The following is a 24482-nucleotide window of genomic DNA, read 5'->3' on the forward strand; positions in this document are numbered from 1 at the left end:
GCCCCCTTAACATCAGAAAATACTGACATGCCTACAGTTCCTTCCAAAGTTGAAGAATCTGGAATTAGTATATGATGATGAATGAAAATAGTCTCAACACACTCCTTAGCTTTCAGGGCAGGCACCGTATCTATCCAGGACCTGAGTTAGTGTTTGTGTAAATTCAGACATCATCCGATTTAGATGAACTGGTTTGGTGTGTACAAGAAGGTCTTCTATTGAGACTGCTAAATTCAAACAGTGTATGTGCATGTTGTGGCTCTGTAAAACCGTCTAGCTGTACAAGATGCAATGCAAAACAAACAAAAACCTCCTGTCAGACCTGTTTTGCAGCAACAGAGGTTTTATTATTGTGGATCATTTTATTATTTTTTTTTACCAACATAGACATCGAAATCAGTAAACTTTTTTGCATCTTTAATAATAGATCTGTTAACAAAAAGGTACTGAAAGTTGTGTGTGAGAGATCGGCTCTGCTCGGAGAAAGAAAAGGCCGGTAGCTATAACATTACCATGTATTAAATGGCTGTAGAAACGTTTCGGAGCTAGTGTCTTAATGCATGAGCTCCCAGTTTAGCGTTTCCAGATGCAGGTTAACAAACGTCAACCTGTAGTTAAGTGAAGTCCCAGCTGAGACCGATCAGGAGTGGCTGTCACACCTGACCCCTAACCATTGGGTTGGTTTGTTGAGACATTGCTAACAGTGCTAACAGGCTGATTTAGAACATTTAAAAAAAGAACTCGCCACGCTTTCTCTACATCACACCAATGAACCCGTCACCCACTCCCCCTGTTTGATCTGTGTTGTGGCTCTCCACCACATATCCACTCCCCTCTTGGCTTTGGTCCTTTTTCTGTCTACGGCTGTGGTGGTGCTCCAAATTTGGCGCTCAGCTTGGTGACGAGGGCCATGATTTTGGGGTTGTTCTGATACTTGGCGATGTTGGCTGGGTTCTGAGCCACATCCTGGAAGGCAGCCATCACCTCGGGGTCCTGAAGTTAGATACAGATTAATATGGTCAACCTTTATTCATGAAGCGCATGTCCATATCAGCTTTAAAGACACAGTGTCATGAAATTTTTTTTTTTTCCGTTCCCGGGACGTGTGGGCGAAGGTCAACAGTTTTTCACATTTGTTTTCACATTTAGGTGATCCAACTGGCCCATCCCTATTTTCATTTGCCAGTCTTGTCACCAAGCTTTTTGGTTGTTTTTACTAGCTAAAGTACACATAAGTACTAAGAACTTCTAAGTAAATCTACTTTAAAAAGTGTTATTCCTTTTTTTGTCCCATAGAAAACACTGCTCCTGAAGAGTCTAAACATCTCCTCAGTAGTCCCGCCTTTGATTCCATGACTTAGTCACTGTGTCAAACATTTGCATAAACTATGCTTATAATCACAATAGAAGTGACGCTAACTGGCTGAAAACACGACAGAATCAACTAGAGACATGCTGAGCTGTGCTGGCTCAGGCGTGTGTGAGCTGACCAATCAGAGCAGACTGGGTATTTAAGGAGACAGAAATTAAAACACAGCCTCAGAGGGAGAACACAGTGCTGCAGTAGCAGAAAACTGACACTTTTTTTTGAGCATTAAAAGCACATAAACCCTTTCTAGTAATCACCCACAGTAAAATAATGAACTGAAAATAAGGATGATGTCTCCTTGAAACATTTTAGGGCTCTCAAGATAATTTTCTCCAGTAATTTGCTCTTGCTGTACCTTAGTAAAAAACAAACTTGGATTAGTAAAGGAGATACGGTTAAACCAGTTAATGGTTTATCAGTTAATGGTTTAACCATAACAGTTTTGATTTTCCTTCCCACTGGATTAGCTGCATTGAGGAGAGGGAAAGGTTTAGTTATTCTATACATAGCCACTGAAATGCAACAAAGATATTTCTGGTTTTAGACAGGCATGAGTAGAGCAGTTCAGATTGAGGTTTATTTCTATTCTTTCTTCATTTAGTCATCTGGACATGTTCAAACTCTCACTTATGAGTGCTCTTTTGGCTGTATTCATTTTATTGGGCCGGCTCAGGCTCTTTTTTTCTTTGTGGTTCCACTTCCTTTGTTTATTTTTGATTATAAGTGATCTACCAAGCAAAAAAAAAAAACAAAAAACGAAAACCACTACTTTACCAAACTGACCCAGAACTGAGCGACAACATGAAGATGGCATTTTTTGTTAGTCTTTATCAAAACCTGGCACCTACATTCACCAAAGTGAAACTCAGCCACTGACAGTTTGTTATGCTAGAAGTAGCTAACGTAACCTCAGGCAGCTAGGCACAAGCAGAGATGAACCAATGCCGAATCAAATGACATCACTTCAGGCAAATTATCAATTTCAAAAAAGCTTAAGCTTTTTAAACTTACTTTAACTGCCGCTTTTTCAGTCAATATTGAATGTTCTAGAGATATATTTTAGATAAATGTAATTATATACCTATAATAGAGCAGTGTTCAAGGTCCCATGGACATGTTATTGTATCATTCTACCATCTATTAGTACATTAGTAAAATACACTTTCTATTTTTACATAACCCACTCACCCTTTCCATCAGTTTCAAATGTAAATTTAGATGACTCATTTCTCTGTCAGGGGTGCATGACAAATTCAGACAAAATGTGATCACAGATTGTGGGACAGTCCATCCTCCTCCCGACTTTAAGACCCTAGAGGTCTACATTTGTCTTTAAACCAGACACTGACAGTAATAACACTGACGAAATGAACATGAGTGACATCCCAGTTAGTCAGGCTGAGTGGCAGTGATACACAGGTTTCTACCCAGTAAAACACTGTTGTCCTCTGGGTAGAAAACAGCTGGAGCTGACTGGGTTTGCCTCTCAGGGCGCGTTGGCTGTGAGAGTATCCTGGCTGCTCTGTGTAGAAACGACCCTCCCCTCTCTCACTTTTTAATCTCTTTGAGCAAACAACAGGATAATGCATCTAAGTCCATCTCGATGTGCTGCTGCCAAAGGCTCTAACTCACTCTCTGGTGTGTGGAATTAAAACATGACTGTCCCCTCATCATCCTCCTCCCACGGTGTAAGTGGGGATGATGATTTAGGATTTGTTGTCCTGAACTCTCAAAAAAAAACAGACAACCTGTTACATGTGAAATACTGTATGTCTGAATAAACCGACTCTTCAGGGAGCCTTCATAGTGTTTAAAGCGTATTTGACTTCAGTTTTGTACTAGCAAGCTTGTGCATGGATTTAGTTACCTTTAAAAGCAGTCATGCTACTCTCCTTTCCAGGCTTTATGCTAAATGTGGCTAAGATACTTTAAACTTTTTACCTGGCTGTAGCATCATATTTACACTGAGCAAAAAAGTGATTTAAACATCTGTATGATCCAAGACATGGGACATAGCTGTAGAAGTGATGAGATGGAGAGGAATAATGATGAGCAGTAAAATCACCTTCATGGCATTGAGCAGTTCAGGATCCTTCAGGAAATCTCCCAGACCAGGCATGCCACCGGGGGCGCCGCCTGGGAACCCGGCAGCACCTGCAGAACAACAGCGAGGCTAATTAACTGTAGTCACTCTCATAATAACATCTGGTGGGCTGGTCTCATCTCATCATGCAAAGAATCGGCTTGTTTCCCTGCTCCTACCTGGGAAGAATCCTCCTCCAGACTGTCGCGCTTCCTCCTCCTGTTGACAAACAGAAGAATGGCTTACAAGTCTACAAATGTTTGACACATTCAGGAGTTATGGCGGGTTTCTACTGTTGTTTTAAAAACCTGATGATGCAGAGAGAGCTGGATTTGTTCATAGTCAGAGGTGAGAAATTAGAAAGCAACTGACCATTCACTAAACCCATTTTTCTTAAGTCCAATCCTAGTTTAGCAACCATAACTATACACAGCAAGTCTGATGAACATTTGATTTCTTCACATGTTGAAGGTGTGCATGAGTGATACTCTGTACATTAAAAGGTTTGGATGTCTCTTTTTTAGACAACCAAAAATACACAAGCAAATGAGCAAGAGACTGATTAAACAGTGTGTTTTTTTTCTGCCCCAACATGCTGCAAATGTTAGCATTTCTGTCTAACTATATTACTATGTACACTGGTAATCCAGCATTACTCTAAATCCAAGGAGAATTCCATGCTACATTATTTTGTAAGTTCATAATACTTTATAACGGTCCAACTTCAAGGGCTGATTATTGAAGTTTTCTGCCTGAAATAAGAAACCCCGTCAGCAACTCACCCTCTGAGCCCGCGCGTGCTCCTCTCTGGCTTTCTTTATCCGCTCTTGTCTCTCCTTGATCTCCTTCTCCTCTCTTTTGCGCTCATATTTGCGTCTGTGCTCCATGATTTTCTTAGCCTGATAAGAAGAAGGGAACCATGCCATGAATGACCACAAATACCACCAACTCAGAGCTGGGAGCTTCATCTGTGATTCCCTCCCCTCCCTGATCAAAACAGTTTGTGTGTCAGGATTGTGTCAACACCAAAAGAAAAAACTAATAAATAATGACTCCTCTTTCTTGTGCTTGAAATACATCAAAATAACATACGTATTACAGTTACTACAAATGCATTTAAAAGTGTTGTTTATTTCCTATCTAGTGTCATACCTTAGGCTGGACCTCTTTCAGCATCTCACTGGCGGCCTCGTCATAGTCCAGTTTACAGGCTGTGGCCAAGTCCTTGGCTGCCTCCTCCCAGTGGCCCAGCAGCCTGCAGCAGCACACACACACAAAATAGAGTATCATCAGAGTACTAAGCAGATGGCATAAGCAGCATGATGGCACAGAGAAAGACCTGCATCAAGTCACTGACAATCTTGGCTTCATTAGTTCAAGTCAGCCATCTTCAAACATATTTTTCGTTGTACCCTTTAACCGCATCGCAACATTATACTGTAAGACGAGGTTAATACAATTTTGGCTGCAATCTGTGCCAGTCTGTGATTTCAAATTTAGAGGCACATGTATGCAAAATAAACAGGAATAATAAAATAAAAGCACAGACATGTCGTCCATCTGTGCCGCTCCAATGTTTTACAATGGCAGTCAAAGAAAAACAAGTTTCAGCCATGATCCAACATTTGTCGAAAACAGTGTTTACTATGCGAGTTCTGCGTAATTGCGTGCTGTATGTGGATCAGTCGCATAGTACTGACACGTTACATTCAGGCTGTCAGCTGACGAAATATTAAAATGCCAGTTGCCAAACAAAATGAGGTGCATTATACTTGTGAGTGTTTACACTGAGGGTTTGGTTATGTCACACATGTTTAAAAGGTGCAGCTCCAAGTCAGGTGTTTGTTTACTTAACACATTAGAAACCATGTGCCCTGTGGAAGATCTCTTAAACAGATATGTACTTGTGAGCTTTTCCCCTCCACTTGTAGGGCTGTGCAGAGTCTGGGTTGATGCTGATGGCTCTGTCGCAGTCTCTGATGGCTGCGTTGGGTTTCTGCATCTGGATGAAGACACTAACATGAAAAGAACAAGTGATCATCAGTCATCCATAACAAAAAGAGTACTTATAAAAGCAAAGAGACACCAAAAGCCCCTAAATGCAATTCTTTTTTTTAGGTAACACTATGATGCGTTGTCTTGAGTAATTGAATGAAAAGTACTGAGGTTTCTCACCTTGCCCTCTTGGCGTATAGGATGGCGAGGCAAGGGTTCAGCTTGATGGCTTCAGTAAAAAGATCCAGAGCTTTCTGCAGGTCGCCTATCCCGGAAAATAAAGTGCGATAACAGTCATTTTGTGTCATTCTTCCTAATGACAAAAATAATACACAAACTGTGTCTGTTTGCACTTCTCAGTTTGTGAACAGAATATCAACCGACCTTCTCCTAGAGCATTGATGGCATCCATCTTCTTCTCATTGGCCTGATCCATCATCTCCTCTGAGATCTGAGGAAAAATATGGACACTGATGTTCAAACAAATTTTGTCTGGAGTGGTAACAGCTTAGCTTGTTATTCCAGGGATGGAATGGAATATATATATGCATTATTCATAGATAATATAGACACTTTGCCTCAGTATTTTCAAAATCTCCCATTTCCTGTGGTTCATCATTGTCTGGCTCGATAACTCCATCGTTGTCGATTTCTGAAAAGACAAACAGATGACACACAATCCATATCCATTACTCTTCAAGCAATATAGGTAGACCATTTTGCTTTGATTTGGTGAAACTGCCACCAAATAAAACAGATAGTAGACTGCAGCATATGTATTAAAGTGGGAACATGTTTGTAAGTTATGCTAGGGATACGGTTAGACACATGCATTTACAGAATATATATAAAAGACCGAAGGCCAGTCTTTATGCTAAGCTAAGTTAAGCTAACAAAGTGCTGGCTCCAGAGTGATATCAAGCTTCTCATTTCATTCTTATCACAAAACTCTGAAATATGCTTTAATTCAACCAGTATGTTGCAGCTAAGGCTGGTTCCCTTCTTTTGAGTATACCATTAACAAACGGATATATATCTAGAAATATTGATACTTTAAATTGGCTGTTTTACACTTACATGCACATTTTATGTTAAATGTTTACATGAGTTTATTAAACTTGGCCCATATGTGCATGTAAACCACAGGCTGCAGAAAAAACAGGGTTAAACTGGTAATGGTAGATCAAGTCTCTTTACAGGAATCACATCTATAGCTGTGATCAGAGAAACACTATGTTATAAGCTGAGATGGGCATACAGTACCTATTTCACTCTCCTCACTCTCAGATAGCTCAGGCTCGGGAGGTGGAGCTGATGTAGATGTAGGTGAAGGGCCACAAGGACAGCCACCCTACAAGTGAAAGATTGCTCTGTTACATCATGTGGCATGTGTGAAAACTTACAGGTAACTTCTCCACTGCAAATACAATTCATCTCCAAATATTGACTTATATTTTCCTCTTGAACAATGAGCAATTATCAGAATGTGACACAAGGCCCAATTATGAAATGAAATAAAGAAAATATGAATATCAAATCATCAAAAGTAAACATAACAATTTTGATGTGTTACCTGGCATGAACCCTTTGTGTTGGGTGGGACCGGGATTGTTGCGCCCATGCTGAAATAAAAGGATGGTGATCAAATCAGTGAGAATACAAGGAGGGCAAAAACTTATATCAAATGTGTTTTATTCTGTCAAACATCTTTTTCTCTGTTGATTTCAAAGAAAATGTACTTTTTAATCACAAATTATTGACATCAGTATTTATTACAATGTTAAGATATGTATACAGGGTCATGGTTATTACTCGATTAATCGTTGGGTGTATGATTACTACAAATGAGGCCCAGAGAGCAAGGTGACATCTCAAATCACTTCACAAATCACAAATCTCAAACAGCGCAGAAACTAATGTTAATGTTCTGATTATGCTGATTGACTATTTAACTCAAACTAAACGATCAACCTAATTGAAAAATGAATTGTTTGATGAATTTAGTGATACATGATATTTTCACACACACACACACACACACACACACACACACACACACACACACACACACACACACACACACAGAGCGTGGGGTCCATTGTTTTAACTCGAAGGTGGGCAGGGCTAACGGGAGTAGGCACGTGGTAAGCCTGCAGTCTGTTTGAGAGTTAATCTAAGAATTGTTGTGACATGATTAAATAATAAATACTCCATAGTAATCAAGATACTTGTGCAGTCCAATCATAGGTCAGGCTTCACTGGGGCTAAGCTCCGAGGCGTACTGACCCATGCAGCCAGGTCCGGAAGAAGCTCATCTCTGGCAGGTGCAGGATCTGGGGATTGGACTCGCACATCTGCACGAAGGCCTTCAACTCTGTAACCTTTCGAGGGTCCATACTGCTCTGTCACGCCCAGCACTCAGCGCGCTGCATGTGGGGAGAACCAGCGAGGAGAAAACACAAACTTATATTAGCCAAGACCGCTGTTTACGTGCTCAGTTGCTAATGACAGCGAGGGCTATGTAAGCTAACGTGCAGGGGATTGAATGAGCGTGCGCTAACGTTAGAGCCTCACTTTGTTCACGCCACGTAAATTCAACAATATTTCTGGCAATTAATAAACTAGCAAGGAAGCAACGGTCCACAGCTAGCATTAATCACTATTCATATGATGGTCGCAACCAGAAGTTTCTAGAAATGACAATCCCCCGTGACGCGGTAACCGTTTGACGCATGATAACGTCGTTAGCTAGCTGCAACACGGGCCGTGTTTAACTTCAAGATGAACACTTCGTTCCAACAGCCAGTGCATTTTAAAACGCGAGTGGAAACGCACCTGATCGAAGACGCACACCGTTGACAGCCAAGTAGAACAACTGCAGAGTGAGGTTGCAGCAGTCTATTTTTTAAATCACCACAACACAGCTACTCCAATAGTGGCGACGCTCCTGTGTTTTCATTCAGGCGAGCTGCCGGACAGACCGACAGGGCATCGCGGAGGATTTCATGCCCTGGGTTTGGCCTGTCAGGCTGAAACTCGGATGTTATAAAAGCTGGGTTATGCCGTAAACTTATTGTAGTGGCTGATTTCAACCTATTAAGTGGTGAACATTGTATAGTGTCAAGTCCTATATTGTCTCCTAATAACAAGTGCAATTTTGAAAACCTTTTTTCAACCTTGAAACGTCAGTATTATCACATAGAATGACGGTTACTTTGCTGAATGACACCACTTTTAATACAATTTCAAGTAAGCACATTGTGATTTGTAGTTATGCAAGTATGTGTGGCATGAAAAAATAGAATGAACCCTTTAAGATGCCTGCGCTCGCATGACCTGTGGCCTCACATAAGCATGTCATTGGGGCTTGCTGTTGCGTGAAAATACAGAGCTCCCTGCGAGCCTACATTAAGGGAACACTAATAAGAGTTGTCACTCTCCTCTGTTTGACCAGCATTTATTTTTCCTGAGTGAGGGCTTTCAGGTAGCCCCTCATGCAGGTACCCCTCAGACAGCTTCTGCCAATCATGGGCTGCCACTGGACCGAGTCAGGCTACATTACTCAAAGGGATGTAGCTCTTGGTCCATAAGGAAAGGTCTGGTGGTGTATCCTACACTATACTTTTCTAATTATAAATATCTCCTGAATAATAGGAAACCCAACGATAAATTAACAATATAGATTGTATTTTGTGGTATGCAAAGACATATTTTATTCCTCTGTATCACAGAGCTTAAATGTTTTTCAAATACTATTAAAAACAAATTAGTTAGCCACATTGTTGCACTGGGTGACATGTTCCTTCATTACCAAAAGCATGGTTCCTGTAGTTTTGTTTTATGATCAAACAATCCTGCATAGATACACTGTCCTGCTAAAGTACTATGCCTGCAGCGGCACCCCCCAACAAATGCCCCTCTGATTGAATAATAATGTTTTATGAGCTTGTGTTTGCAAGTAGGTGCAGGGAGGGCCCAAAAATGTTTTGAAGTAGCTGCAACACAAAAACTTGGGGTAGCCACCAAAAGGGTCAGGGCCCCATGGGAGCCCCACTGAGAATATGAAGCAAATTTTTGTATGTTGTTGAATAGTTTAATCCACATGCAACGGTGCGTTGTATTTCACAAGATCATTTTTCTAAGATCATCGCATGTTTTGTCCCTGTTCTCCCTCTACCTCTTAAAAACACATTTTTGTACATCGTTTTGAGATGATTTATCTTTGCTTTTCTTGAGTTCTTCACCCTATACAGTTATAACAAGTTCACCACAGAAATTGAAATACGAACATAATGTTGTTGTTTTTTTCCTAATCAAATGTTGCTCTTTAAGACCATACAGAGGAGGATGTGTGTCTGCCAATCGATGTTGCGGAGACGGGATTAAGAATCTCTGCCTGGGAAGCAAAACTGAGGGCAGCAAACGCCTCTGGACCACGAATGAATGCTGCTAGCAAATATGGGGACAGAAAGCTAACTCGGCTGACTGTCTGCTAAAGAGAATTATAACAGTTGTCTGAGAATATTTTAATACTGGTAAGTGTCAACAACCTACTGCTACGTGTCTCCGTTAATATCTATTGTAAGTAGACAACTCTGTACTTGTGCTGACTGTGTCTCATGTGTGCAGTGGGACGACATGCTGTAAGAGGTCGGTGTCCTCCACGACCAGCAAGTATGTTGCCCTCAGCCAGCACCTGGGTCCGGTCTGCTGTCAGACTGCTGCCCCGGAGTAACTGGAGTCGAGGTGAGCCCACTTAAATGTTGTTACGTTTTGTCCCTTAGCACTGCACGTGAGTATACTTTACAGCTACTTGTACTTAAGCTATTTGAGTATTTCCATTTTATTCAGGGTTGCTACACAATACTCCCAAAGCAGCTACTTTTCAGGGGGAAACTAAGCTATAACGTCAGTAATATTAAACTTTACTCCACTACATTTATTTGACACTTCCTAGATGGTCTTCGTATTAAGTTTTATATAGAAACACATGAGAAACTTTTAAATTTACAGTGTAATTCAGAAGTTAATACCCCTCTTAGCTTGTGGCTCTTTGCCATAAAACCGTGTCTGGTTTGGGACCCTTTTAGCTTTCCGTTGTCAATGAGTTGAGTTTCATCAGAGAATGATATCCTCTCTATAGAATCAGATGTTCTTCTCTTATTTGTTATAATCAAGTCAAAGAGTTCAGCTTAGAGAAAAGTTCAAAGTTCGAATAGACTCAACTCAGTATTGTACTGCATTATTTTTGGGGACCAAAACTATTCATTAAACACAAAATAAAAAATCAGATTTGTCACAAAACAAACTATTAAATGAACAAGTAGAATATCCTAATGTCTCTAACTGATTTAAAGTAGTTTAAATCTGTAGTGCAATAGCAAAACGTTTCCTCTTGCGCTAAATCATCTCATGACCCATCAGATTTCTATCATGACCCTCTGAGGCTGACCTGACCCCTTGTTTTGGAACCACTAGATGTAACTGCATTAATGTACGTTGACCAGCGACAACTATGAAGTGCAGATTCATCAATCAATCTAATAAAATACAGATATTTAGTTGATGATACTTATGTTCTAGGTACTTTTTGAATTTGATTGCTGGTGTTTGATGCAATAAGAGATGTTTTTAAAGAGAAACCTCACTTCTTTGAATTTGAAAAAACATCATGACCCTTCAGATACATTGTATGAAAGAGGGAGGTTTATGATAAATTAAGTAAGTGCTTTTGCATTTGACTGATATGAGGACTGCTCTAGGGTGTTGAGGGGACACCAAATATTGTCATAAAAGAGCCTGTGTCCATTGTTTTTTCACAGACTTATGAGAACATGTTTAAAACTGCAGTCCAAAAACTATTTTAAAAGATGCAAGGCACATCATCTTTGACATTTCTGTACTGCAGTGTCTTGTCTGTTATTGGCTGACATACAAAGTACAGCCATATTGATATATCTGATAAATAAAAACATTTATTTGTGAAGCTCCACTCTGTAAACCATCCTTTGACTGAAACAGAATTAATGTTTAAAGCAGCTGCATGCGGCATCATAGGTGCTAAGTGCAGCAGTCTTTAACATCTGTGTTGTGTTGCTGTCTGTAGGATGTGTGCGTTGCCCGTGCAGAAACATTTCTGTAAAACCAGGAAGTTTGAAACCGAAGACAGTGCCAACTCGGTACTTGGGCCAGCCCAGCCCATTCACCCATCCACACCTCATCAAACATGGTGAGTGTTTACAATGCAGCACATCTACACTTTTACATTTTTTAGGGAAAGCTGCAATGTATATGGTACAGTCAAATCAGCAAAATGTTATTTATTTAGAACGTAGGATTCATGCTCCTGGAACTGGTCAAGCACAGAATGCACAAAGCAACAGAAGAAGAAGCTATTGTAGGTCACAGACTTAAACGTAACGCTTTTTCCTCTCACTTATTTCACATCATCATGTCATGTAAAGGAGTAATAATGAATGATAATGCTCATTGTACATTTTATTTATAGAGTGCTTTTACACCATGTTTTACTCCCCAAGAACACAAATAACAGTGCACAGTGTAAAGGTTGGTGATAAATTACTGTTGAACACCACGTATGTGATCCCGTCCCCTCAGGTGAGGTGACTCCAGGCTTGAGCCAGACAGAATACGAGCTCCGCAGACACAGGCTTGCTTCACTTATCGAGGCACAGGCAGACAGACTGGGACCCTCTGTCTCCTCCAGCACCCATGTGGTCATTGTTTTGTCTCATCCGACCCGCTATATGACCAATGACATCCCCTATCCCTTCCATCAGAACCAGGTGCGTTTGGTCTCAAGTTGCTTTTCTTCATTCTCCGTTAAATCGTAGTAACTATTTTAAGATAAGCAAACTTCAGTCACAAAGGTGAACACTTTTACACGCGACTCTGCTCTTATTGTAGTTTATTGTCTTAATGGATGGTGTTTTTATTGAGGCTTCATTAATTAACCTGGAGCCTAATGTTCCTCAGGATTTCCTCTACCTCAGTGGCATCCTAGAGCCTGACAGTGCCTTGGTCCTTTATGGGAAAGGGCGACCAGACCAGGCCATCTTGTTTGTCCCCCGTAGAGACCCAGGGAGAGAGCTGTGGGACGGGCCCCGGTCAGGGAAGGACGGGGCGGCAGCTTTGACTGGCATCGAGAGAGTTCATGGCACCGAAGAACTGGGTGTCGTGCTAAAGAGCCTTAAAGGTGTGCGGATGGGAGTTTTAGGACACATCACTAGAAATATCCCTTCACAGAACTACAGTTGTTGTTTGTTTGTTTTTCATTGTTGAACACAATGTCTTGTTGATTCATGTTAACAGCCACATTTGACAGCTATGATGAAGACTGACACAAGCAGATTTGATCAACTGTTGCCAGCTAGCGTAAGCTAATGGATATGCTAAAGGTTTCCATCTCCAGCTAACTTCTAAATGTTTCTTTTCTTTTTGTCTTAAAATGAGAACCATGCCAAAGGGTCTTTAAGTTTCAGTGTGAAGGATTTAGGGGGATATTTTAGCAGAAGTGGAATACAACACTCATAATCTATCTTTTCATTATCGTATAATCATCTGAAACTAAGAACTATTGTTTTTTTCGTCACTTTAGAATAAGCCATTTGTATCTCCAGAGGCAGCGGGTACTCTTTAACAAAGTCTGCCATGTTGCACCAGCATGTTTCTACAATAGCCCAGGAGGGACATACTAAATATTGTACATAAAAACATTATTTGCTTGTAAGACATAACCCTTGGAAGGAATTATGTCTTACTATAGTAAAACATCCTTGAACAAGAAACATATAGGTCAGATTTTTAGATTAAATCTTTGTATTTTCTCACAGTGTCACTTTTAAAAGAAAAAATTATTGACGGATGACTAATAAAATTAAACTTCCGGACAAGTTTTGCAAAGGTTTTTAAAAAGTGTATAAAACTATAACCAACCAAAGTCTTTAAATGCTATTTATTGCTCTTACTACGCCACCATGTGCAGCACATCAACATGTGGAGAAATCAAAAACTTAGCAGGCCTGCTGAGTCTAGTTGCAGTTTCAGCAGCTGACATTTGACAACAAAATAATGAGGACCTTAACTTTACTGTTCCCATTTTCTCTCTACTCTGATCCTCTTTCAGGCACTACGCTGTGGTACGATAGTTCGCAGCCCACCCACCCTCGCCTCCACCAGAGTCACGTGGGTCCTGTGCTAGAGATGGGGTCGACGCCGCGATCTCTCAGGCCCCTCATACACTCTCTCAGGGCTGTCAAGAGCTCAGCTGAGGTGGCGCTCATGCAAGAAGCAGGTCACATCAGTGCACAGGTTGGTGTTTACATTGCTTACAGTGCCATTGTTAGTATAGTTTATATCATATTCCCCTCCAAAAAAATGCTTGCAAAAAAGCAAGTTTTCATGACTTTGTATTGCTGTCCCACACTGTCTCTTCAACACTTCTTCCAACACTTCTTTGGATTATTTTAAAAACAGATTCACAGCATACTTGGCCCAACTTGAATCCTTGTCTTTCAGGCTTTCAGGAGGACGATGGCTCTGTCTCGAGGAGACGTGGATGAAGCTGTGCTCTTTGCTAAGGTAAAATGTTTAATGATGTCTGTGTGGCTCTACATTACCTCTCTGTCATGCTGTCATGTGTGGACTTCTATAGTCCTCACACCTTTTATTGATGTAACATTTTAATGTAATAACAACTACCTCAATTGTTATTCATTTATTCATTCAGCGAAGAAGTAGCAAACTGGACATGACATGAAATAATGGATTGAAGCTATTGTATTAATATTTTCAACAGAAACAACACATTGCATAAAGTATAGACAGCTGCTGATAAAGAGGTATTCATTGAGGATCACAGAGAGAACCATTTGTCTTTGGTTCTCAAGCAGTATGTTTACATGCACCCAAGAAACTAGGTCAGTCTGAGAAAACAGGCCAGCAGTGTCATAGACTGTTACTGATGACGTTAACATTCATGGAACCTTGTGGGACAGCAAAAGACTAGGTTTTATCTAATTTATTCAGAGGATTAATAAGTAGCAGGCACACAGCCTTGTAACCACTTATTTCTTGTTTATGCAAGACTTGATACCTTATTCTCTGTCCTTAAAGTGTGTTCTCTGTGTAGGAAATAATCTCATACCTCTCATTTGTGGACTCTTCAACATAAGAAGCATGTTGACATTGTGCTGTATAACTTCTTTTTGTGTACCCAAAAGATTTTGTAGTAGTGTGCAAAAGACTGAAGTGCGAGCACTCAGTGTTTGCCTTGCCATTCTGTCCTGTTGAAACTGATTCATGCCTCTGGATTTCGGTCCAGCACTCATTTAGTGCAGCTGAGGCAAAGCAAACCCTCTTAAATGTATAAGAAAGAAAGATAGAAGCTGTTGCCACTGAAGCTTTTGCATAGACTGTGCAGTTAGACAACACTACTTGTAGAAAATACTGAGCAGTACCGACAGAAACCCTGAAGTTAATTTTTAAAAAGGGGTTTAATTTTCAGGCTGGCAGGGAAAATGTGTAACAGATTGGAAGTTTTTTTCTGCCCTTTCAAGCTAATGTGTTTCAAAAAAATTAACATAATTACTAAAAACTCCTTATACCACACTTGCCTTTTGTAATCTTGTGTGAACCTTGTCCAAGTTGGTTTGTTAAAGTTTTATTTAGATTATTTAGAGTCCAAAGCATTTAGGAATAAAAATGTAATGTTTGTAAATGTTTGTTTCTATGTCAAATTGAATTATGAATTAAAATGTGTCAGTCAAATGTGTGATTTTAAAGTTGCTTAACCCCAGCATAGGATTTAAACTATAGTCATAAGTTGAAAAGGCAATTCCACAGTTCAGCAAAGTTAATTAGCTTTTGTAGTGAGTTTAGCCGGGGTCATTTTTCTTTACCTTGTTGGAATTTACAGTAGTTACTGCTTATGTGGAATAATTATCTACATTCCCAAGATGTCGCTTCATCAAAATTATGTTTTTTAATTTACAGATTAATTAGGAAAAATTAAAAACATAGTTTTAGCTTTAGAGGGCTAACTTAACACTCATCTCACCAGCTAGCTTTAGCCTAATACAGCTCTGTTGTTTTAGCAGTCTACTTGGTGTTTCTCCATGGAAGATAATGCAACGTCTAGAGCTCAGAGATCAACAACAGAGTGCAGGGTTTTTTTTGTAGTTACTGCAAATTTAAAAAGGTGTTTTCACACAAATTTACAAACTTGCCAACCAAATATGTAACTACTATGTTTTGCTGTTGTAGGTCAGTATATATGACCGCAAACTTGAAGCTTGCAGTACCATTTTAAGTGAAGAAAACAAACAAAACATTTTTTTTTTTTTTTGCAGTTTGATTTTGAGAATCGGATACATGGCGCCAACTTCCTGGCCTATCCCCCTGTCGTTGCTGGAGGGAATCGAGCCAACACTCTGCACTACATCAACAACAACCAGATCATCAAGGTAAAGGTTGAATGTGCTAAAGGATCTGTCCTGTCTTAAGTGGTGCAATGAACATCTCCATTAACCATTCTGTAAATTATTGAAGTGGTAACTACTTAGTAGCTTGATTTACTTGTATCTAAAAATGTTCCCACTCATCCTTCCTCCATCAGGATGGTGAAATGGTGCTGCTTGATGGGGGCTGTGAATACTTTGGTTATGTCAGTGATATCACTCGAACATGGCCAGTGAATGGAAAGTAAGTTTGACCAAATATTCTTAAGCAGTAAGGTGAACTGCTCAAAGAAAAATAATGTTAATAAAGAATATCTGGGTGATTACAGGTCACAGAAGTCACAATGTCCTTACCATGCAGATGCAAAACATTACGTGACACAATACTACACTGCCTAAAGTAAAACACTTCTTAACTCTCTGCTGTCCTCACCTCCTTGCTGACAGATTCAGCCCTGCCCAGGCTGAGCTGTACGAGGCCGTCCTTGAGGTCCAGCGCTCCTGTTTGTCTCTGTGTTCCCCAGGCGTCAGCCTGGATCATATCTACAATACCATGCTGGCTCTGTTGGGACGACAGCTCCGGCAGCTAGGTATTGTCAAGGCCAGTACCAGTGATGCTGATATACTGAAGGTAATAATCAGATGAATCGAGGTGAGATGGATGTCAACTGGTAGATCATTCCTGTCATCAGTTTTGCAAATACTAATAAGCAGCTCTTGGCTTTTGGAAAACCTTTTTTTTTTCTTGTGCTGCAAGTAACAAGATTTCTCAAGATGAGTTGCAAGTTATTTGCTGAACAAGAAGGTTATTTTTTCCCAGATCCGAATGTTCAGCTGCTCTTCAAGTTCAGAGGTCTTATGAATAAATGATTGCTGAAAAATAAACAAGATCATATTTCACTCTGCTAATAACTTAGAGCGAAGAAGTTGTGCCATTTTGTGTACAGACACATGCAAACACTTATATAATGTTGCTAATGTAATTTAAAGTCTTGCCCTGCCACTGAATATCAGTCACCCACACCAGAGAGAGACATGACCACATCATCACTGTAACCATGTAAGCTGGGCACTGAATTTAAACACTTGGTAGAGTTTAGATTCAGTGGTTTGTGGTCAGGAAATAGCCATAAGCTCCTTCAGCCAATGTAAATGATGAAATGACCTAATTACAGCCCTCCATGAAACACAATATGCTTTTATAACTCTGAATAATGGAGGCATTCGTTTCCTGCAGTGGTTCTTTTCAGGGAAATAAAAAGAGCAAGCCGAGCCAAAGCTGAATGTAGATGTATTCAACTGGTCACTCTCAAAATAAAAAGGTACAGCGGGACAATGAAATACTTTTTTGGCAGCCAAGGATCTGTTAGTTTAGCAGACTAAGATAATAATTCATTATCAGGACAAAGAATCATAAGCGTTGCGCATTTTTGGATTGGCTGACTGACTTGATGAAGGGTTTCCCCAATGAGAGATCTTTTATATTAACCTTTACTCATAGTTGTCAGCCCTCTGGTAGTTGGTCTGTGTTTTTCCGGGGTTGTGTGGATATTCATGGTCCCGGAGGATGAATCATACTGAATTTGGAGACCCTTTGATTTCACCTCTGCTGCCACTGGCTGGTCAAAGTTTTCACTGTCTTAACATCTACTAGATTGGCACCAAATTCTGCCAGATTTTTTTCTTCAAGCACCAACATCAGATTCATATTTGTGGTGTTAAGCGATAAGTCCAGACTGCTGTTGGTTGTTGAACCACTATCTTGATCCATGTAACCTTATCTCTCATAACAGATGTTAAGAGAGAGGTGGATGTGGTGAAGTCATTGAAATTTCACTTTTCAGGAATAATAGTCGACAAAATAAACTGGCAGGTGTCTTTGAGCTCCACAACATCACAAGCAATGCTGGTTGACTTTCTTCCTTATAAAGGTTTTCAGGTTAAAAGGGAAATCTTACTTCCTGCTTTTTTTGACTGAAACAATAGCCAAGTCATTCAAAAACAGTGGCAAGCTCTGATTCCATCATTACATTTGGGATTCAAAAATGTTTTATTCCGAAATTCTTGCATCAATTTTATGTCCAAATTATCTCATTGCAGAAATCCCCTGAATTGCATGCTGGAATGTCCACTTTGATGTTGTTGTTCAGATGTTCTGGGATTCAGTTGTGCTTTATTAAGGCAGTTAGAAAATTACCTGACCACAGTTAAACCCCTTCAGTCAGCGGCAGGCCTGAATTCCATGTTATCAATCTTCTATGATTAAACCTTAAGTTTTATTTTTTATGCTCAACCCAGGCTGCACGGCGGTACTGCCCCCACCATGTCGGCCATTACCTGGGCATGGACGTTCATGACACTCCTGAGCTGTCCCGCTCACAGCCTCTGCAGCCAGGAATGGCCATCACTATAGAACCAGGTGAATACCCTCAGCCCCACCGGTTGCAGCCCTTTCTTACACTGCCACATTCATTCTAGTTTATGTTTCACACTTTTCTGCTTTCATAATGTTTCCTCATTTTCCCCTCTGTTGTTACAGGGTTATATATCTGCGAGGAAAACGACCAGGTGCCAAAGCGTTTCCGCGGACTGGGCGTCAGGATTGAGGATGACGTGGTGATCCAAGACAAGGGAGGCCCTCTGATTCTGTCCCGTGACGCACCAAAGACCATCGCTGATGTAGAGCAGGCCTGTGCCCAGAGATAGGACAGAGAGAGACAGACTAGTCACCGAGTGAGCCACGGCAGGGATGGCAGGCCGTGTGCTGTGCTTTTCAACTGTCTCCATGGTGATGACATCATCAGACTCAGGGCCCAGGTACATGAAAGGTGGGAGCACAGTGCAAGAGTCTGTTTTTTAACTTGGCAAGGCCTCAGAAATAGAGAAGCCTGATGTTAAAGATCATAGATTTTGTGGGTGCTTTTGTCGTCTGCCTAAATGTTAAAAGAAACCAGTTGATAAATGTGATTTAGTTGTGTGTTAGGGGGTTACTGTGTAGCTTTGGAGCCTACGCACACATGCATTGTAGCTGATGTAATACTCCTCAAAAATGTAACTATACATCAGGGCTACAGCCATACCATGTGGCGACCCATCCGGATCACGCATGTTAAACCCATCATGTGTTGTGCCGTCAGTGGGTGAAATCCAACCAAGACTATAGATGCAAACCTAGGGACAACAGATAACCACTTGTATCAAGTATGTATTCAACTGAAGACTCAATGGATCGATCCAATAACCGGTAAACATTTTCATTCCTTAAACTTACAGTATTTTCTCCACATCAGGTTTTTTTTAGGGTTTTCCCGAACATGGCACATCAGCTACAGTGCAAAGCATCAAAACACTGACTGTTCAACCTGCACTCACTGTACTCTGTGATTGTCAGAACGGAATATATATGTCAGATCAACACACTACCATTTTAATGGGCACGTGATGAATCTTAAACAGCTGCTCCTGAAAAAAAGGCCACAGAATGATGGTAACGATTACACCAATGCACTGAAATAGCTTAAAAAGTGTACATTGAGGAGTGTTCGTGTGTAGTTGTGTATATGTGTGGGAATGTCTTTTTAAAAGAGAAAAATGTGATTTCTATGTATTAAAAAGTTCTCAGTATTCGTTCTTTCATAACATAACTTGTGTTGGATTGACTTGGGCTCAGGTTACTCATGATTTACGGCATGATGTAAAAAATGTATGTAAATGTAATGATGTTTAAAATAATAATGGCTGCAAATCATTGACCAACACCAGAGGAAATAAACGCTTAACGTCAGCGTTATATGGACAGATAGGTGTAGATTTGGGTGTTGACAGGGTACAAACATCCACTCAGCAGGAGGGAAAGGTGTCAGCTGTCCACTTCATTATTTCAAATTTCACATTTTATGACTGGCTTTAGTCACAACTGTCACACCTCAAAGTTTAAAAAATTGTGATCCACATGCCATTGACAACTTACTACAGACACTGCCACTGATCTTGTCTGACTGTTTTCCCTTTCAGGTCAGAGATGCAGAGAAGCAATATGTTATTGATTTGTCTTAAGGTCTTTACATTATTTGCTCTCTCTGGCATGCTTTGGAATGCAAATCAACGTGTTTCATTTCCTTTTTGTTGACAAAACAAAGGAATTGAATCACATTAAAAACAGTTTGCCAGAAGTTTGAGTCAGATTTAATTGTCATTGTCATTCCAGTCTTCATAGAGGATGTAGGTTAGGCTTAGGCTAACTCAACACAGATTACATTAACTGTTCAAAACAAAGTCTTGGGATTAACGTGTTATTACCACAAATATACCAGACTTAATTATGATTCACTGTCAGGTGTCCATAAAAATCATTCAGCTGGACACCACAAGATGAACGCGTCATGCTGTAGATGCAGCGTGTTATAAGACAAGTGACGGCAGTTATTCTCAATTGCTTTGGCACAGCCCTTTCAAAAATACATTTTTGAATATTGCATGAAATTCTCAAGAATACAGCTAATTTTTCCATAACATTACACATTTTCTTGAGGTTAATGTCCTTCATGCTGTCTGTGCATTGCATTTTGTGAATGTAATTTAGAACATTTACTCCTGTGCTTCAGTACAGCTTTATGGCTCCTGTACTTTACTTAAGTTTTCGGTTTTCTGCTGCTTTATATTTCTACCCCACTACATTTTGAAGACAAACGTTGTACTTTTACTCCACTACATTTATTTGTCAAATTTGGTTTCACGTTACTTTGCAGGTTACACACTGCATCACAGCCAACGTTATTGTATTTTGAAATTAATTTGTTTGATCAGCAATTGGATTAAAAAATGAAGAGAATTGTATAATTTACTTTTACTCTATTACCAGAAAATTACTTTTGCAACTTCAGTACAGTTCAACATCAGTAACTGATCTTTTACTCAGTGATGACTCTTTATACACCACATGCACTGGCAGACAAACACACATTTGATCCATCGTTACTGAGTAATAACTAATCGAATGTGGTAAATATAAAATCTTAGTCTCATCAACTGTCTATAAACGCAGTGGAGTAAAATGAGGCTGCATGTCCCACAAGCACATGCAGTGGGGCGAGTTTAAACCAGCATGAATAGTGAACACTTGAGTGAAGCAGTGCCTCTAAGTTGCAGTTTTATAAACGTAGTGAGTTTCTTCTCGTCACCGTGGGAGAGGAAAGTGGAGCGCCACTGTCCCCTACAGATTGACATCGGCGACTGCCTGAAGAGCACGGAAACGGTTTCCGGACAATCCCGAACACCTACGAAGACAACCTCCCCTCTTCTTCCCTTCCTCCCTCCCTCCCCTCCCTCCCTCCTCCCCTTCACGCCTAATGTTGCTGTACCTCCAACCCTCCCCCCGTATCAGAGGAGTAGAAACAACAAGCCGCCATTTTGTTTGTGCGGACAGACCGTCAGAAACAGGAGGAGATAACCGAGAGAAGGAGCGACTCCGGCAGCCGACTGCAGCCGCTCCGGGAACCGCCGCGGGAGGAAAGAGTGGCGAGATCCTGTCCGTGTTATCAGGAGAGAGAAAGCATCACCAAAAAAAGATAAGACGTCAGTGGAGGGAAAACCGAGGCGGCGATATATATGTGTGCATGAGAAGGAAATACTCCGAAAAAAAAAAAAAATCCAAGGAAGGGGGTGTTTTGCGGAGCGGAGACAGAGAGGAGAGGCGGAAGAGGGCAATATATTATCATAACGAGGAAAAACCTGCGAGAAAAAAGGGGGAAAACATCAACATGAAAAATCATTATGTGTCCGTCGCGGAGGAAGGAAAGAGTCCGCATAGACAATTATATAAATAAATTGCTGCCGGGCAGAAGGGAGAGGTGGAAAGAAAGACGGGTTTAAAGAGAGAAGGGGAAAATTGCCAGGATCAACACGAAGGGGGGCATTCTCCATCACAAAGAGTCAATGAGAGGATTTTCTCAGCCCAAAATATTTTAGGGGGGGTGTCAACATTAGTGTGCCGATCTGAAGCTTTCCGCTTCCGAAATAGCCACAATTTCTCAGCGACCCAGCGTCAATTTTTATCACATTTTCGTCTGTCGCCGTAGCTGTGCTCCGGGCTTTTTTTTTTTTTTTTTGCTTAAGATATTTCCCTTTTCTCTTCTCTTGCCTTGCCAAGACATCCTGTGAGCAGAGGGTGAGATGTTCATTTTTTATTTTTTTTTAAAAAATTTTTAGAGTATTAATCTTTCTCCTCGCGATCTGAGATATCAAGTGTTTTAAACCACACGAAAGCCGGAGGAGGAACCTCTGCTGGAGCACAAGATAAGTAACCCCGCGGATCGTCCTCTGCAAAATAAAAACTAATTGGATCAATCTCACTGGCGGCTGATTGGCAATCCGCGCTGTGATTGCCCCCCCCAAGAACTAATCTGTCAAAGAAATAAAAGTCTGCACCGGGAGTGGGTTGCAGGAGAGGACTGATTTTCGACGAGATTTTCCAACCTTTGCCAAAAACCCCCGCTGACTGCAAGAGGCGTAATCGCGCAGAAGGGTTGCAACAACCAAATGTGCAATACGAGTCTGCTCTTTCTGACCCAGTGCCTTGCATGGTCAAACACTAAGTGCACAATTCAGTCGACATGCACACGCGAACGAAAACTCGTGCGTGGAAGTAGACACCCGCGATAGATTACCTGTTTATCTGAGTAACTTGCAAGTGTGGGACTCCCGTGTTTTCATCTTATTTTGCAGAACTGTTTTGCTATTTATCCAGTTACTGACAAGCCAATGCAAGTTTTTTCCCCCCTCTCTCTCTCTCGGTATTGCACTTGAGAGAACCACCGACGCTTTAATCGTATTTTTAAAAAACTGCTGCCGGTGGTCTCCACTCACCGGTGGACTGCCTTCATGGCTCTGGAGACGTAAAGAGTCGCACTGCCAGCGTTGGGATGTCTGGTCAGGTGAGAGAAACGGTAAATGCAGCCGAGGGTCTCGTAACTGTTGCATGAGAGAACTGCCTCCAGAAGTTACCACAGGGAGACTCCTGGCTCGAGTGCTCGGATCACCATTATCACCTTCGTGTCCTGACAGAGTCTCTCCGCAGAAGTGATTCAGACCTGAAATACGGGATTTTTCTCCGCCGACTATGGCGGACAGGACTGAGTGCAGCACGGAGGACGGATATCGGGACATTTTTTGAGTCGCAGAGGAGGCTACATGAGGTTGACAGAGGGCCGCACGCTTGCCTTTTTCGCCGACTCCACCTTCCCACCTCCTCCTGTTCAAATCTGTGAAGAAACAAAATCTCCGACAGGGGAGGGGGACTGATATCTGCAGAGAGGAATAAATCGAGAGGGAGAACTGTGAGGGAAAGAGTTCAACATTGCTTTCCTCTCCCCTACCGTCCCCCCGAGCGGTGGGGGAACGATCAGAAGCTGGTCTTAAAGGGATAAGGAGACGCAAATAAGGGAAATACGTTTGCCCTCCGTGGATCTACACCATTTTTTTAATTCGTCAAAAATATGGCCGATAATGTCCTGGAGTCCGGCCCGCCTTCAGCCAAGAGGCCCAAGCTGTCCTCTCCAGCTCTCTCGGTGTCTGCCAGTGATGGAAATGGTAAATATATTGCATGCGTGACTTCGCTGGAGTTAAAACATGAACCAGCTCCCACTGTTTGTGTATTAAATACTGGCCAGTCTTGGACGTCCCTGTAGAGTTGTACACCAACTAAGTTGGACGCAGTTTGTCCACAACTTTTAAACACCGATATATCCATAGCATGGTTAAAAGGGTCCAGTCTGAGAATTGTTCGTGCTAAAGACAAAGTATGATGTAGTGTTGGCGGCAGCAGCAACTTTGCTGCAGGGATGTTTTGATGCGTTAGCCTCAACAGGCTAACTAGCTACTAACTATAAGGTCCACCTCCAAACAATGGAAGAGTCGAGTCACCCCATTTTGCTTCAAGTTGTCAAGTAACTATAAAAAAGTGAATAAATCAGAAGGATGGGAGCACACACACACACATATCACACCGGCCGAGTAAATACTCCGTAAACATTGAAACAAATGGTCTTTTCTAAACTAGCTGTAGGAGAAAGTAACGGTAACCGAGTGGGCTAGCTAACTAGCTAGGCAGATAACCCCACCGGACCGGCTCAGCTGAGCTCGGTTTTTAGCCTAGCAAAGAAAATAAATGATGGATAACGAGTCAAACATTATTGGTCAAAAAAGTAACTCCTTGTGTGGGGCACTAACCCCTATCACTGTTGCAGTAAAAACCTTTGTGAGCCATTGATTTCGTGTGCTTCAAGTGTTGTTAGCCGACACCGTCTGTAGTGAACTATTGTATACCAGCTAGCTATTGTTCGACACTTCATTAAAGTTGCGCAAAGCGCTGTTTACCGGACAAATATGTGGCTGTGTGTCCATTTTAACTGTTACCGCGTTTAAATGAACGGGCAAATTCAGCCAGCGGCTTTGAAACGTCTTCCCTCATGTCTTTTGTTCAAAGGCTTGTAGTTTCTCAATTGTGCTACCGACGAAGCCCATTCTTGTCCCCCCCTCCATTGTCTGCCTCTGCACGGTG

The 24482-nt window shown here is 41.2% G+C and overlaps 3 protein-coding genes across 14 annotated transcripts in view; 2 read left to right on the forward strand and 1 right to left on the reverse strand.

Moving 5' to 3' along the window:
* Nucleotides 1–323: 323 nt before the first annotated feature.
* st13 (ST13 Hsp70 interacting protein) lies at nucleotides 324–8434 on the reverse strand. 2 transcript variants are annotated; one of them, XM_037088550.1, is made up of 13 exons: nucleotides 8283–8434; nucleotides 7734–7873; nucleotides 7021–7069; nucleotides 6711–6798; nucleotides 6026–6099; nucleotides 5832–5898; nucleotides 5628–5712; nucleotides 5357–5467; nucleotides 4605–4707; nucleotides 4235–4351; nucleotides 3632–3671; nucleotides 3435–3523; nucleotides 324–993 (listed from the first exon to the last, which is right to left on the reverse strand). In XM_037088550.1, the coding sequence occupies exons 2-13, from the start codon at nucleotides 7841–7843 to the stop codon at nucleotides 859–861; spliced, it is 1068 nt and encodes a 355-aa protein (XP_036944445.1). In that variant the 5' UTR covers nucleotides 7844–7873; nucleotides 8283–8434; the 3' UTR covers nucleotides 324–858. The 2 variants fall into 2 exon arrangements, with proteins under 2 accessions (XP_036944445.1, XP_036944446.1); XM_037088551.1 differs by lacking the exon at nucleotides 8283–8434 and adding an exon at nucleotides 8022–8166 and having other exon boundaries at nucleotides 7734–7890.
* Nucleotides 8435–8594: 160 nt separating this feature from the next.
* Nucleotides 8595–19723, forward strand: xpnpep3 (X-prolyl aminopeptidase 3, mitochondrial). The gene is made up of 12 exons (XM_037088549.1): nucleotides 8595–9982; nucleotides 10077–10193; nucleotides 11554–11676; nucleotides 12066–12253; nucleotides 12444–12663; nucleotides 13594–13778; nucleotides 13986–14048; nucleotides 15818–15931; nucleotides 16084–16169; nucleotides 16373–16556; nucleotides 18224–18344; nucleotides 18465–19723. Exons 2-12 carry the CDS (start codon nucleotides 10124–10126, stop codon nucleotides 18629–18631), a joined length of 1521 nt encoding a protein of 506 aa, XP_036944444.1. The 5' UTR covers nucleotides 8595–9982; nucleotides 10077–10123; the 3' UTR covers nucleotides 18632–19723.
* A 1599-nt stretch (nucleotides 19724–21322) lies between these two features.
* The window catches only part of ep300b (E1A binding protein p300 b), a 34332-nt gene continuing 31172 nt past the window's right edge, over nucleotides 21323–24482 (forward strand). For 10 of the 11 annotated variants that reach the window (XM_037087759.1, XM_037087761.1, XM_037087762.1 and 7 more), the window contains exon 1: nucleotides 21324–23512. In XM_037087759.1, the coding sequence (XP_036943654.1) occupies nucleotides 23419–23512 (94 nt within the window). In that variant the 5' untranslated portion in view covers nucleotides 21324–23418. Of the gene's footprint in view, nucleotides 23513–24482 lie in introns of all 11 variants that reach the window. The other variant, XM_037087760.1, reaches the window with a different exon arrangement.

The sequence above is a fragment of the Acanthopagrus latus genome, chromosome 23, assembly GCF_904848185.1.
Source record: "Acanthopagrus latus isolate v.2019 chromosome 23, fAcaLat1.1, whole genome shotgun sequence".
Lineage (NCBI taxonomy): Eukaryota > Metazoa > Chordata > Actinopteri > Spariformes > Sparidae > Acanthopagrus > Acanthopagrus latus.

Bases quoted from the DNA above. Each gene is read 5' to 3' on its own strand.
- st13 (XM_037088550.1), bottom strand. From the start codon at position 7,843: ATGGACCCTCGAAAGGTTACAGAGTTGAAGGCCTTCGTGCAGATGTGC. The intron at 5,899-6,025 runs GCAAAGTGTCTA...ATTTTTCCTCAG, and splicing joins GAGATTTTGAAAATACTGAG to ATCTCAGAGGAGATGATGGA. The intron at 3,524-3,631 runs GTAGGAGCAGGG...GTTGTTCTGCAG, and splicing joins TGGAGGAGGATTCTTCCCAG to GTGCTGCCGGGTTCCCAGGC.
- xpnpep3 (XM_037088549.1), top strand. From the start codon at position 10,124: ATGTTGCCCTCAGCCAGCACCTGGGTCCGGTCTGCTGTCAGACTGCTG. The intron at 12,664-13,593 runs GTGTGCGGATGG...ATCCTCTTTCAG, and splicing joins CGTGCTAAAGAGCCTTAAAG to GCACTACGCTGTGGTACGAT. The intron at 18,345-18,464 runs GTGAATACCCTC...CTGTTGTTACAG, and splicing joins GGCCATCACTATAGAACCAG to GGTTATATATCTGCGAGGAA.